Source organism: Meleagris gallopavo, chromosome Z, assembly GCF_000146605.3.
Source record: "Meleagris gallopavo isolate NT-WF06-2002-E0010 breed Aviagen turkey brand Nicholas breeding stock chromosome Z, Turkey_5.1, whole genome shotgun sequence".
NCBI lineage: Eukaryota > Metazoa > Chordata > Aves > Galliformes > Phasianidae > Meleagris > Meleagris gallopavo.
This window is the reverse complement of record NC_015041.2, coordinates 29,361,043-29,375,164: the sequence shown is the minus strand read 5'-3', so window position 1 is coordinate 29,375,164 and position 14,122 is coordinate 29,361,043. Positions and strand designations below refer to the sequence as shown.

The 14,122-nt window shown below is 35.5% G+C and overlaps 1 protein-coding gene across 1 annotated transcript in view; it reads right to left on the bottom strand.

The window, feature by feature from the left end:
- CCDC171 (coiled-coil domain containing 171) overlaps window positions 1-14,122 on the bottom strand; it is a 147,593-nt gene that overhangs the window by 78,240 nt on the left and 55,231 nt on the right. Inside the window, 5 exon segments of the mRNA XM_031557307.1 lie at window positions 5,296-5,484; window positions 7,394-7,561; window positions 9,451-9,651; window positions 11,496-11,527; window positions 11,530-11,584. Coding sequence (XP_031413167.1) covers window positions 5,296-5,484; window positions 7,394-7,561; window positions 9,451-9,651; window positions 11,496-11,527; window positions 11,530-11,584 — 645 coding nt within the window.

Below are 14,122 nucleotides of genomic sequence, written 5' to 3'. Positions count from 1 at the left end.
AAGAAAAAAAAAAAAAGCTAAAAGAATACTGTGAACAATATAGGAAAACATGTCTCCTAGAAAAAAGCTATGAAAACACATAAATGCAAACTAAACATCAGTACGAGTAAAATTTGCAGAGTGTTCTGTAACTGTAACTGGACTCCAAATTTCTGAAGCTAAAGCACATTTACAACAACAAATCAAAGCAAGTTCCAACAGTACCTGGTTGACCACAACACAGTTTGATGACTTTGCTTAACAATACACAATTACATGTTCCTGTTTCAGAAAGAACATTGTGCTTCAAAGCAGAAAAGAAAGTATGAGAGGAAAAAAAGTAAGGAAAACTCTGGAAGATGAAAATAGACAGATTGGTAGCAGCTGGGAAAGGGGAAGTAAAGGTGATCTCTTAATTACTTTGTAATCAACCCCCTACTTATAAATTCACAGATTAATTATGTCTCATACAGAACAGAGACACAGTTTTGAAGAGAACAATGTAATACAGACATTTTTATTTTGCCTACATCCATCACGGATGTTTTTTCAACTTGCATCATTTTTTTCCCTCTCTAAGCCTTTAAACAGGGAAAGAGAAATGTTAAAAACGGTAAACTCAAGTAGCAAAATAATGACACCAAAAACATCAGGACTACACTTAGACCATGCATGCTGGTTGGTGCTGATGCCATGCATGTTCTTGTACCAGAATCAAGACATTATCAGAGGCTCAGATTGGCTTCCTGATGCATGAGTCCTCTGCGATTGGAGCACTTGAGTCTGTGTTTGAACAGGATCCAGTGATAAAAGGAAGTAATTTTTATACACTTCATAAACAAACCACAAACTCAAGTTAAGCTTTTTTTTTTTCAAACTCTAGTTACAATATGTGAACACAAAAAAGTAGAATGCTAAGTCAGTATGATAAACAAAAGATAAAACTACATTAAGCTTTAGCTCCCTCTCTTGGAGCCCTAAACACTTTTGTTAAAGAATGGGGATCAGTGGTTATTCCTGTGGGAAAACGAGGGCAAAACAGAACTAAAATGGCATCTACCAGCCATGTATCTACACATCAACTTTGCTACAGGCCTCAAGCAAACGGATGCACTCTAATTTCTTCTGCCTCTTCCAATAAACATGGAGGGGAAAAAGTACATAAGCTATCCCTAGAATTGAAACAAAGCTTACAAGTTTCTGTAAAAAGGAAACACTGACAGCTCAAAAGGTCTTTAACCAAATAAATACTTAATTATTTTTTAGACAGAGGAAAAAAGCATTTTGGCTAGACTAGGAAGACAAACAGAACGACACTATTTCATGACCGAACTTAGACACATTCCTCTTCAAGAGGAAGAAATAAAACAACAGCAGGTAGATTTTGCAGATGTTTTGGCAATACAGACATTGAGAAAGCAGCCATTCATAAAATCTAGTCGTATGTAAAACAATGTAGCTTTATTAAAATACTTCCCGTAACAAAAAAGTAGAACAATTTAACTGAACAATTTAATTACAAAATGCAACTCAGAGGCCTCATATGTCACTCTAAAATTAAGTACGAACATGTACAATATTTTCAGAGCTAATGTATTACTTACAGTGTTAGATTTTCACAGAAAAAAAAGCTGGTAGCATAACTGGAAGGAACTCAAAAGGTAAGCTGAATTTAGAAAACAACTTATGGCTTCTGGCCAGAACAGGTGAAAGGCCAATATCTGAGTAAACAAACATAAAAGTATGATCCCTACAGGGCTGTTAGGCAGCTATACTAACATTCAGTTCTCTAGCTAATTAAAGCTTTCTTCCCTAACGACTAAATTTTTTTTAAAAAAAGAAATATTGTTCAATGTCTGATAATTAATCACAACTTCCATTTCATTATTTTTAAGGCTTTCTTCAAAACTCAAATGGACAATTTTGAAAGAAATATAGAATGCTCCTCCTAAATGCTTGCAAGCCAGCTTCCTTGGGTGCTTCAATTCTGAGGCATTCCTGAGTGGCTCAGTGAATTTTAAGAACCACTTACTAAAAACTCAGACACTACCAACAACAGAGTTTTATTCTACTTGTTTTTGTGTCCTTATACTTTATTTTGGCAAGAAACAGAACTGAAAGCTAGAAATATAATGAAATTGATTTCAAAGCATCTTTCTGTATCTCATTTGTTTTATTTTTCTGGGTTAAAACACTGAATTCTGATGTAATTGCAAGATACCACAGCCTTTATCTAATTTACAAATAGCAAAGCACCTTAACAACCAAAAAACCAAAATCTAATAAAAGGCTTTTTTTTTCAATCCCTAGAGGATTTTTTTCCCCTTTCATCTTATGGCAAAATTTCACTAATCTGTTGAAATTAACATTTCAACATATGAGGGCTGCTCTGAAAGTAATGCCTCCTATTGTATTATGTTGGCCCAAGACATCAGAGGCAGATGATGTTGGTATGGCAAGAGAGGTTGAACTTTCCCAACACTATTCCATTACATGCCATGTGACAGATAGTAGCAGACGGGCAGTCTGACACAATGACATCTGACATGGAAGTGTGGATGAAGCAAAAGTGTGTCACTGAATTCCTCCATGCAGAAAAAATTGCACTCGCTGACATTCCTCGATGATTGCTGAACATTTACGGAGCCCAAACATTGGATGTGAGCACAGTGAGGTGGTAGGTGGTAGTATTCAGCAGCGGCAAAAACAACATGAAAGACAAGCCACATTCTGGATAGTCACACACACCTGTCACATCACAGAATGAAGAGTGTCTTGATCATCACATCCAGACGAATCAACAAATTACAATCAGGGAACTATGCATGGAGCTAGAAATATCTGCTTCAGTGCATTGAAACAATGGTGACAAAGTTTCACAAAGTTTGTGAATGTGGGTGACAAAGTTTCACAAAGTTTGTGCCAGGTGGGTCCCACAATTGCTCACTCAGGAACAGAATGAGCACCACATACAAGTTTGTCAGGAAATATTGAATGAATATGACACTGAAGGTGACGATCTCCTGGTCTTCTAGATTGCATCATTACGAATTATAAGACTGGTAATGAGGGTGGTGTCACCACTATTAGCAGGATTCAAAATGGCAGTCCATGGAGCAGTGACATGTGAAATCCTCATCAAAGAGAAAGCTCAATATGTAGTCTTCAGCAGGTAAAAGGGTATGCACTGCCTTCTGGAATAGGAAAGGAGATCCTATTGGATTTCCTGCAGCCTGGACAAACCATCAACCCTGAACGCTACATCGTAATGCTGATGGCTTGAACTTCCAGAGTCAGGCCAAATAAGAAGATAACTTTTCTCTTGTGACACGATAATGCCAGGCCCCAGACCATGGAGCACACTACCAATCTTGGGTGAACTGTCCTATCGCACGCACCATACAGTCTAGATTTGGAGCCTTCTGACTTTCATCTGTTTGGGCAAATGAAAGATGGACTGCATGGGCAACATTTTTCTAAAACCACCACCGTCATAGCAAATGTGAAACAGTGGGTCAATTTCACTTGTGCAGATTTTTACAAGTGTGGTATGCAGGCTGTAATTCAATCATGGCGAAAATGCATACCTATTGATGACAACGATGTTGAAAAACAATGTTTTGTGTTTTGTAGCTGAGAATTTTGTCTTTCAAATAGTGTTATTGTGCTATTTGTATCTGTTGTGGTTATGAAAATAGATAGGAGGAATTACTTTTGGAACAAACTATACAGTTACAGGATTTTTCCCTTACAACATATTTTTCTATATGAGAACAAAACCCTCCGATTTTAAGCAGCTGCCACAAGAAATGGGGATAGATTAATAAATGCCTATATAATAAACAACAACTGCTAGTTGAAATTCAGAGGACATTTCCTATGAGACTGTGCATTGGCTAAATAAATAATTTGTGCAAGGCTAAGGAATAGGCATAGTAACACTTTTGGAATGGCACACTACCAAATCACGGGGACTGTTTTTTCTACATAAGGCAGGGAAAAGGATATTCATTTTAAGCTCAACTGACCAAGTATGGAAACCAGGAACAAAGAATGGCATTAGCTGTAGGGAGTTTGTTTACTGCTGATCAGTATTAAGGCTACTCTGGGAAATTCTGCCTTACAGAAAAACAGTGAAATTGCTTTCTGGTTACATCATTCACCTGATCAACAATAACAGCTGTGATGTACAATCTAACAATATCCATAGATCTTACCTTAAGTCAGGGATCCTGAACAGTACTAGCTTCTGGCAGGTGTTACTGTCTCCATATTGCTACATCACATTTTAATTAAAAAGGAACCTTTCAGAAAAGTTCCATTTCTCCACTTCAGTTCTAAGACACCAAAACAACAATCTCCAAGATATTTTACTCATACTGTGCAGTTACAGTTCTCAGATAAATTGATAAAGTCATGAATACAGATCTAAGACACATGTCTGAACTGACATTTTTCTATTTGCCTTCATATATGATTTCTATGTTAATAAGGCTACATTAGTGTATCCGCATAACTGATTCAGCACAGCAGCAATCATCCAGACTAACACAGCTAACAGGACCAAAATGTAATAAGGAAAAGACAATCAAGTCTCACAAGAAGTAGGCAGTCAGGATTAGAACAGTCCTAACTGCAGACATCCATGAAGCCTATGGACTTCAGAAAGGTAAAAGTTTAATCAATATTTGCAGGTCCAATCTTGAAAAGCAGAAATTCAGAAGAAATAAAATGTCTTGTTCCATACAAACTGGAACTCTAGAAAGAACAAAGATGCAACTAAGTTCTGTTGAGTAATCTGTGCGTACAGATGCTACATTGCCAAGATACCAATCCCATCAGTTTGTACACTTACGTAACTTTTTTTAAAATATGCACAGATATTTCTAAGGACAAGCATTTCCTGCTTAGAAACCCAGCACTTCTTTACAACTAGTTGACAGATAAAGCATTTTCCAGAAGGTTTGTCTAACGCAATGCCCACAGTAAAGAGTCACGTTATCAGTACGCTGCTGTACTACACAATTTCTAATACAAGCAATTTAAATCTTACACCTTTAGCTGTAAAGAAAAAAAAAAAGTCACTAGTAAGTGCTAGACCGAAATAAACAGTATTTAGATAGTCATTTGTTTCCTATTCTGAGAGAAATTAAAACTAGCACAATTGCTGTAGTGATGCAGTATTTTTTTTTTCATTATTTTAAAAATACACTAAAATTCCCAAATAATCTGTAATTGGTTAGATGCTCAAGCTTCTGAAATAGTCCATTAAATATTTACAAGGAAAAAAAATCAGAGAAGTTCACAGCACCATACCTGTGCCCTTGCATGAACTTCCCCAAGGAGATCTGAGTACTGCTGTTCCAGGCACTTTTTTTGTTTCTGCCAACAGCTTTCCTGTGCTTTCATCTGCTCAGCCATTTTGCTAATATCATCTTCCTGGCTCTGCTGAAGCTCCTTCATAGTATCAGAGTTGTTCTTACAAACATATTCTAGATGAGATATCTGTGTGACAGGTGTTTAAAAAGAAACATTATCTCCCCACATACACACCTTTTGACTTTAACTGTACATATTAATTTAAGCACAGACTCTTCCAGCATAAAATCTAAATTTTAATTTCTTCAACATATTTATGAAAAGTAAAAAGCCTTTCATGACAGAACACCTTCTTGAATCTTGCAAGACATATGTTAGAACAATGGCTTTTATTCTAGCCATCTTTGTTCTTTTTTGAAGATAACTGCTGCCTTCTTTCTTGGAAATTTGAACTGGAGATCTCTTGCTTACATTGAAAAAAAGTTAAATCTTGTATTGCTGAATTAGTAATTCAATCATACTAGTCCTCTAGTAGCTTGCAAGAACTGCAAGCAATAATGAAAAAAAGCAGTTCTTAATTTTATTTTTTCTTTCCTTCAAAAACCAGTGCTTTTCATACACTGAGTATGAATGTGACTGCAAGAACTGTACAGAAGATTTTTCTCAAAAGTAGCTCACTAGATTATGATGTGATTCCAATGAGCATTAAGGGCTTCACTCTGCAATTCAACTTCTCAGTTCCCATGCAAACTAATGGAGGAATGAATGAAACTAACAATAATCTCTAAATACACGTACATATATTTTGTTACAAAAGAGTACCAGCAATGTATTTTTCAAATCAATCACATGACAGAGCAGAAGAAAAATTTTGTTCTCAGAGAACAGGTAGGCCACAGGCAGCAAGGCTGCCTCAAATCCTTAAAAAGTTGATAAGTTTGTGACAACAGCCATACAGCCCACTTAATCAATTGCAACAAGCTTACTAAAAAGCTGAAAGAAGAAAAATATACCTAGAGTCACTGCCAACAATGTTCACTCCCTTCACTTCTGCTTTCTTTCCACCTCTATTTTGAAATGAAAATAGAAATTTTGCCTGTACAGTCAGTCTGCATAGTCCAGAATTTATTCTAATCTATGTATCTGTAGTAATTTTGATTGACTGTTAGGTTATTTAACAAATAATGGGAAGAGTCAGAATAATTCTCTGTTAACGAGCTCTGTCTCAAGTCTGCCCACAATTCTAGCAGATGAGAAGATTCTGGAAGAGCCTTTCCCTTTTGATGCTTCAATACCAACATGTCCAGAGCAATCAGGACCTGGAACCATTCTACTAGACCATGTCAGTCTAGGACTGCCCTGATCGAAGGTGTCAGAACATGAACTGAAACTAAAGAGTGGCATGTGTTAGCCAGAAGAGCCAGTTTAAGTCATTTTAAAACACTTTTTTTTTCCCTAAAAAATGTAGAGATTTCCATGAAGAAGGGCCACATAAGCTTAGTAACATTGAAGTCACTCAGAAAAATGCAGTTCCTTCCTTGAACAAATATTAGCACACACTGACATACTTCACAAAAATAACTGTTTTCTATTGTATTTTTGAATACAAATCTCATGGTCAAGAAGTTATAATTAAACAAAAAATACACAGGCATTTCTGCCAGTAGTATATCTGAATCTTAAGCACATAATTTAAAGATGATGTTCCTAAAATAAGTGCATTTTGTTTCTGTTTTATGCTAAAATAAAGACTTGCTTTATTAGTGTAAATGACTAAGTTCTTTGAATTGCTTCATCAGTAAGATTAATTTATTTTCTTTTAATTAGGTCCCTGTGGCTAATATTGGCTAGTACTATTAGCATGTCCTGCACAGAAAGCGGAGCTTAGAGACTTCATACAGACTTCAGTCACTTTTACATGCCCACAGCAATGGCATCAAACTGAGTTGTAGACAAGCCATAATTAATGGTATTGAATTATTAACGCCCAAATTCTTTTTGAAATAAGATGAATGTCAGTCCTTTTTAATGATACTGTGATGTGGACAAATGTCACTGAATTTAATAGAGGTAGCTGGTGCCTAAGGACACTTACCTTCTCATTAGCCCTGTTGAGGTCTAAGATCAGGGCATCAACATTCTCCTGCAAGACTGCACAAAGCTCCAACCAAGAGAATCTATCTAGGATGCCTTCTGGTTGTTTTATAAGCACGCAGCCTGCTACCAAATGCTGGTACAAGCCATGAAGGAAGGTTAGCTTCTCCTGAGACAAAAACAAAAATCAACTGTTAACTATGAACTAGAATCCAAAAAGATACATCACACTTGTAGTAACACAGATTTAAAACAAAAAAAAAACATAAGAGCTCATTCTCAAACCTTCTCAAAGGCAATACTGTTAATATTCGCAGTCAAACATATTAAAGTTAGAATAGGAACACAGTTTGTACAACATCTGTATGATTAGAAATACCATATAAATACAGAAAACCCAGTCTTGCAGTGCTCAAAACCAATGCAACCTGACGCTGCTAAAAATTTTAGTGCTATCAGTAACATGATTGATGAAATTGCATTTAATACTTCCAGGTACATTCAAGCCATACTTACCTCCAATATCTGTACAGCACACAGAAAGCGGTCTCATAGCTGAGCAGCACAAAACACTGTTCAAACAACTGAGACTACAATCGTTCAAAAATTTCTTTTGTGTGAAATGTGTACAGTCAAATTTTTAGACAAAGCAGACTTACAGCTTCATTGGTAAAATTTCACAACCGACATCTCTCTCATTTATACTGATTTTAGTCAGTGATATAATAAATTGATATGTAATAAATCCTCATTAGAAGCAAAAGCAGGCAATGGAAATTCCAGACTTCATCCTTTTAGTACATATATGCAACTTAACAGCCTTCATTAAGAAAATGATAGAAAGCTGTACTAAATAGCCACAAGAACAGAGCCCTTATTCAGAGTCAATAAACCAGTGGAAAGGTTCCCATTGTTTTCCAGAGGCTCTGGATGAGGCTTTAAATCAAGGAATTGCGGACAACTGAGTTGAGAGACTGTTTTTTCTGACTCTTTTCCATTGCATTTCAGTGCATTTTCTCACAATTATTTCATGGTGTTTTAGGCCAAGGGGAAAAAAAAGTAGTTTGTTTTAACTTCATTTCTGGCAGATCTTTTAACTCCCCGAGGGAACTGCAGTGTGCCACCATCACTGCATTTTTGCTAGAGCTGTGATAAACCAAGGATGATAATTATACATTTGGCATGAAAATAAGGGATCCCAAGACCTCAAATCAATTCACACATGTTGAACGCAACCACAGTTCAGTAGACATGCTGACTTTACAATATAACCAGGCTTCTAGTTTCCTTCACTTTAATCAGTATCTGATGTGTATAACAATTCCAGCTGCTTCATGTGGACACTATTTAAATACCGCACTGCTAGGAAGGTGGAAAGAATGTTTCCTTTTTACTCAAATTGGCATGCATATTTAAATTTGTGAAAGTAATGAGCTCAATATGGACAACAACGATAAAGAAAATCACTGCTATTGCTAATACAGAACTACTTACAGGGTGAAAGAAAGCAAGAAAATCAACATCTGTAAACAAATACAAGGAGATGGAGAAAAAAGTTCTGAAATAAAAAGTTTTGAAGCAATTCCCACTTAGAGTAAACCACAATAAGCTAACAAGTTGCAAAGAAGAATTTTCAGGTCAGGCAGGCAAAATTACTTAAATTTCGCATTTCCTAACTATTTATTGCTATGTGAATCAGTAATTAACAACATGTGAAGACAACACTACCATATGTTCTAGTGTATAGAATATTTCCACTGACTTTCAAGCTGAAAGAAAAATTAATGTTCATCAGGTATAGCTATTTAAATAAACTCAGTTGTTCAAAAATTCAAAATACCAGAAGAGTTAAGATATTAGTTCCAATACAGATGGAAGGAGAAAGAACATATCCTGAGATCTTGTAGATATTAAATACACATTTCAGAATACGTATCTTAAAATCATATTTTTGGGATAAATCTGTTAAGTCTAAAGGTAACCATCTAATGTATGTAAATGTATAAAGTGAGATTAAATAAAGACTCTTTTTGACAGTCGTCTTGTCTCTGGTAATACCTCCATATCCTTCTGGTAAGCCCTGGTAAGCTTCTGGATTTCATTTTCAGATTCTGCGGCACGTACTTTCTCCTCCTCCCAGCACTGCAGCACATTCTGTAGTTCCATTTGTAAAGTTCCTATTAAAGCTGTTCTGTCTGCACACTCAGTATGCAGATGATTTAACTCTTTATTGGCATCAGCCAGCTTATCCCGTGCTTCCTGTAGAAGAGAACAGAAAGATTGGTAAGAACTCTTTTCCATGAAATGCTACATTACTCCAGAGCTCTGCAGCTGAAGGCTCCAGTCTGACATCTATCTACAATCTTGCTACTAATAGATTTTTCAAAGTTGACATAACTGTGAACTAAACAACATCAGAAATGTATCTCTGAAAGTCAAAAGCACCATGGTATGACAACATTTCCTTCTCAATTCAGAATCCAGTTTCTCTCTCCAAATGAGAATGCAAAAATCACGAACATAAATTATCCTCAGCAGAGTGGACTGCTCTTAAAGACACTGAAAAGACACATTATTTTCATAAGTAAATCTCTGATCCATTACAGTCAGGTTGGTGGACAACATGAACAGCTACTGTAAACAATTGTACTCTTTATGGTATGGAAAAAATAATAACAGCTGGTGGAGTCCCTTTGGAGGTGTGACCATGAAAACAAACTGTTTAAGAATTGGTTACAAGTACTTTCATGTTACCAAGACCAAACTCGTAAACAAAGAATTTATTAATTTGCTGACATGGAGTGAATAAATACACATGCTTGCCGTTCCTATAAGCACTGGACTTCTGGAACTGCTACAGGCTGTTAAAACGCTGCTTTTCTTAAACAAAATGAAAGCATTGTTTATTTTCTATAAGACCATAGCTGCTTACACAGGAAATATAAAAGACAATTCATTAGACAATGTCAACTTTTCTTCTTAATGAAAATATTTAAAGATTAAAGCATTGGCAAATTTCTAACAAATACTTATTGAATTTTATTACCAATGACTTAAAGAAATTTTTGTACTGCATATAAAGCATGCATTTAGCAAACTCAATTTTTTCCATGAAGAATACATATATTTGTTGCATAACATCAGGAAAAAACAAAGCACCTAGTATTTTAAAATAACTTATAACAGAAGAAGTAGTCTTATGCATCCTGAACATAAATTAACTGCTAAAGAAATAACCAATTAGAAGAGATCGTGTCCAACTATAAGCTAATATGAAGATTCAGTGTATGTTGCAAAAATATCTGCAACTAAACTGATGTGATAAAGCAGAATATCCCCAGCAAAAGAATCTCAGCAACACTGGGAGTAAAGACATCTTATTTTGGCAATAATATAATATTCTATCAACTGGGAGATTAAATTTAACCACAACCTCAGGACTTTCTCAGTCCCCTGGGCACTAGGGTAACCAGACAGGACATTACAAAAGTAATATATCAGCCAAAAACAGAAACAAAAAACAAACAAGCAAACATCCTCCTTATTCAAAAAACAATAAAAATCTTCTTATTCTGAAAGTAAAGAGAAGAGTTACTAAATGAGTTCTGAAGTGTTTTTAGCAGCTGCCAAGTATATTTTATTATAAGTAATTTTGTACTATGCATTAACTTGATACCTAATACTGATATTAACATCTGATATACAAAAATTGGGGAAGGACATCCTTAATAAAATGTTCTTTCATGTGTGCAGAGGTAATTAAATAATTCCTTTCCTTTTAGATTTCTTCAGAAAAGTAGATACAGCTAGTTAAGAAAAAAAATACTGACATTCATTTCAATATAAAACAATGCTTGACAAATAAAAAAAAAATATCTCAAATTATTTCAGAAGTGAGATGACTGGAATGGTCAGTTGCAGAGACTCAAGTTGTGACTAGGATAAGGCAGCATGACTTCAAACTAGCTTGCTAGGTAATTAGTCTGCTTAACAGAACACAACGATATAGAGACTTATTTTGATAAAACAAAAAGATAACTTAAATCTAGAAGGATACTAATTGCAGAACTTTTAAATTCAATGTTAAGTTCATTAAACCATACCTTAAGATCTTGACTTAAAACATACATTTTGTTTTGGATATCTCAAGCTCTTTCGTTGTGTTTTCACACAAAGTGTTCATTTTCTTAAGCTGTGAAAAACATGAAGGTCAAAAAGACTGTTAGAGAAAAGCAACATAATAACTTGAATATAAAGGAAGAATTATTTATAATAAATTTGTTTTCAATTCCTTTGACAATATTTACGCTTTCTACAACCTAGATAATGTGCCATTAAAAAGGAACCAAAAACTCTTTTACAGTTATTAAAGATAAATAGTAGTGGTTAAAATCCCAAACTGAGCCCATTATTAACCCTCTCATCTCAAAACATCTTACAAAAACAAGGACTCTGAAGTGTGTCTGAAATGTAATAAATTTAGATTATGATTTAGGGAGTGGTTTCAGAAAACAAGTTTTCAAAGTCAGTGGCCTTCTACAGAAGGTGTCCAGGTAGAGAGTAGTCTCCACTTTTTACTAAGGGCAGCATAGCACTCACATAACCTGAAGAAGTAGCAATGTTCTCAAGAGAGGTACAATAACTACTGAACAGTTTGGGTATTAGAAATAACCTTCTTAATCTCAGAGGTAGGTCATGACTAGTATGTATACCAGCTTCATTTTTCACTTTCAGAAACACCACTACAATCTGTGTTACAACGTAGTTAATAATACGTTTGTCTGAAATTAAGCACCAAATATACAGGTACTATAGTAAAGGTTACTCCTCACAGCTGAGCACGCAGAAGCAACTCAGAACTCAAATATTCCATTTACAAAATTCACTAATTATTCTGGAGCCTATATTTTTGTTCTATCTCAAATAAGGAGACCTGGCAAAAAACTAAGGAAATAACTGCAGTACATTATAGAATGCAGTAATTTTATTAGTTTAGAAGCCTTTTCTCTCTTCCCAAACCTATTCTAACCTGTGCACTATACAAAAAGTCAAAAGCTTATTTTCTGTCAAAACCAAAACATGTGTACACCTTTCAGTCACACAACCAAAGTAGACCATTTAATCTAACGTTTAACAATTTAAGCTAAAGGTGACAAATGCCAAGTCTATCAGCAGATTTCACATGTACACACAGATGTAAGTGTACATTAATAATTTCATCACTATGCGTGATCATGTTGGAAACCTCACTATAAAAATAACTGCTCCACAATTCTTCTAAACTAAATCCTAAGTAGTGCGTAATAAAACACCCTATTTTATTGCACAATGCCCTCTATCGTCCCTCTTAGTTTTATTGTATTATAGGGAACAGTTTTATTACTAAACATATCCAACACACAAGAAGCCAAAAGCACTGTTATTTATGCGGGCAGGGAGAATGAAAAAGGGCAGAGCTCTGCCCTTTCTGTGCACAATGAAGGTGCTCAGTGATCTCTGGCTCCGTATGACAACTTCAGGGTCAGTCACACACAGTCCTACTGGGAAGTCTTGTGGCAGGTCATCAGTTGGTCCTGCTCTGCTTGCGATTTATTTTCCTTGACAGTTCATTCTTCTTTCTGTCAGAATACTCACTTTGCTTTCTTAGCAGCCACCCCCTTGGTCTCCCCACTGCTGTCTCTGGCACAGTTTCACAACAAAGCACATCACCAAGCCAAAGCCTGCTGAGTCGACTTTTCAACTGTGCTGCATATCACGTGACATTCCTCCTCCCAAATAACAATTCGCTGTGGGTAATATGTTCCTAGTTACTCTGCAGCTCCCAGACTTGGGTCTCGGAAGACTTTCATAATGACTATACACGTCAGTTCTCTTATCTCACTGGGAGAGTCCTAACTGTGCTTGCTGTTTACTAAAGTATAATTGTTTCCATGGTTACTTATTTTTGCACCCATTGAACAAACTCAACGGTATTCCAGGATACCAGGCTTTTTCCAGTAAGAGGGGCGAAGATGATACAGTTTTGTTTTTAACATTATGAAGGCACAGCAAGGCTGTGTATGTGTAAAAACAAAAGATGAAACTTAGGAATGAAAAATCACTACTGGCATTTTTACAATCTTATTGCACCTTCATCATCCGTACTTGCTAACTTAATCCAAAGATAAGCTATTTACAATTTTGTACAAAAAAGCTTCAGAAGAGTGTATTTAACTTCTCTCCACAGCCTTTAAAGCCACAAATTCATAAAACATTTAAACCCAAGAGGATTAATTTAATCACATTAGCAATACAAATGAGAAAATAAATGCAAGATTGTGACTTTTCAGACAGTGAAATAAAAGGTCAGCAGAATTCTACCAAAAGCATTCTTTTTTTTTTTTAATCAAAGATAAGACTCACGAAACTGAAATGTATCAATTGTCATCTTAGATATCTTAATGAAATTACAGCCAATGTACCAGTTTACTTAAAAAGACTGCAGGAGATCACCAAAAACAAGAGACTTCATAATAAACTCACTAATCTCAGCAAAGTATGCCACTTCCAAAATATACAACAGGGTGCATATATGCATATCTGATATCAAAGACTGTTGAGGCTCAAGTGGCATTCAGGATTATTGTGTTATACACAGCCCATCGAAGTCTTACACTCTCTTTTAACCAAAATCAGAGATTCAGAAGAACTATTTCCATGACTGTTTATTAAAAATAATAAGCCAAACACA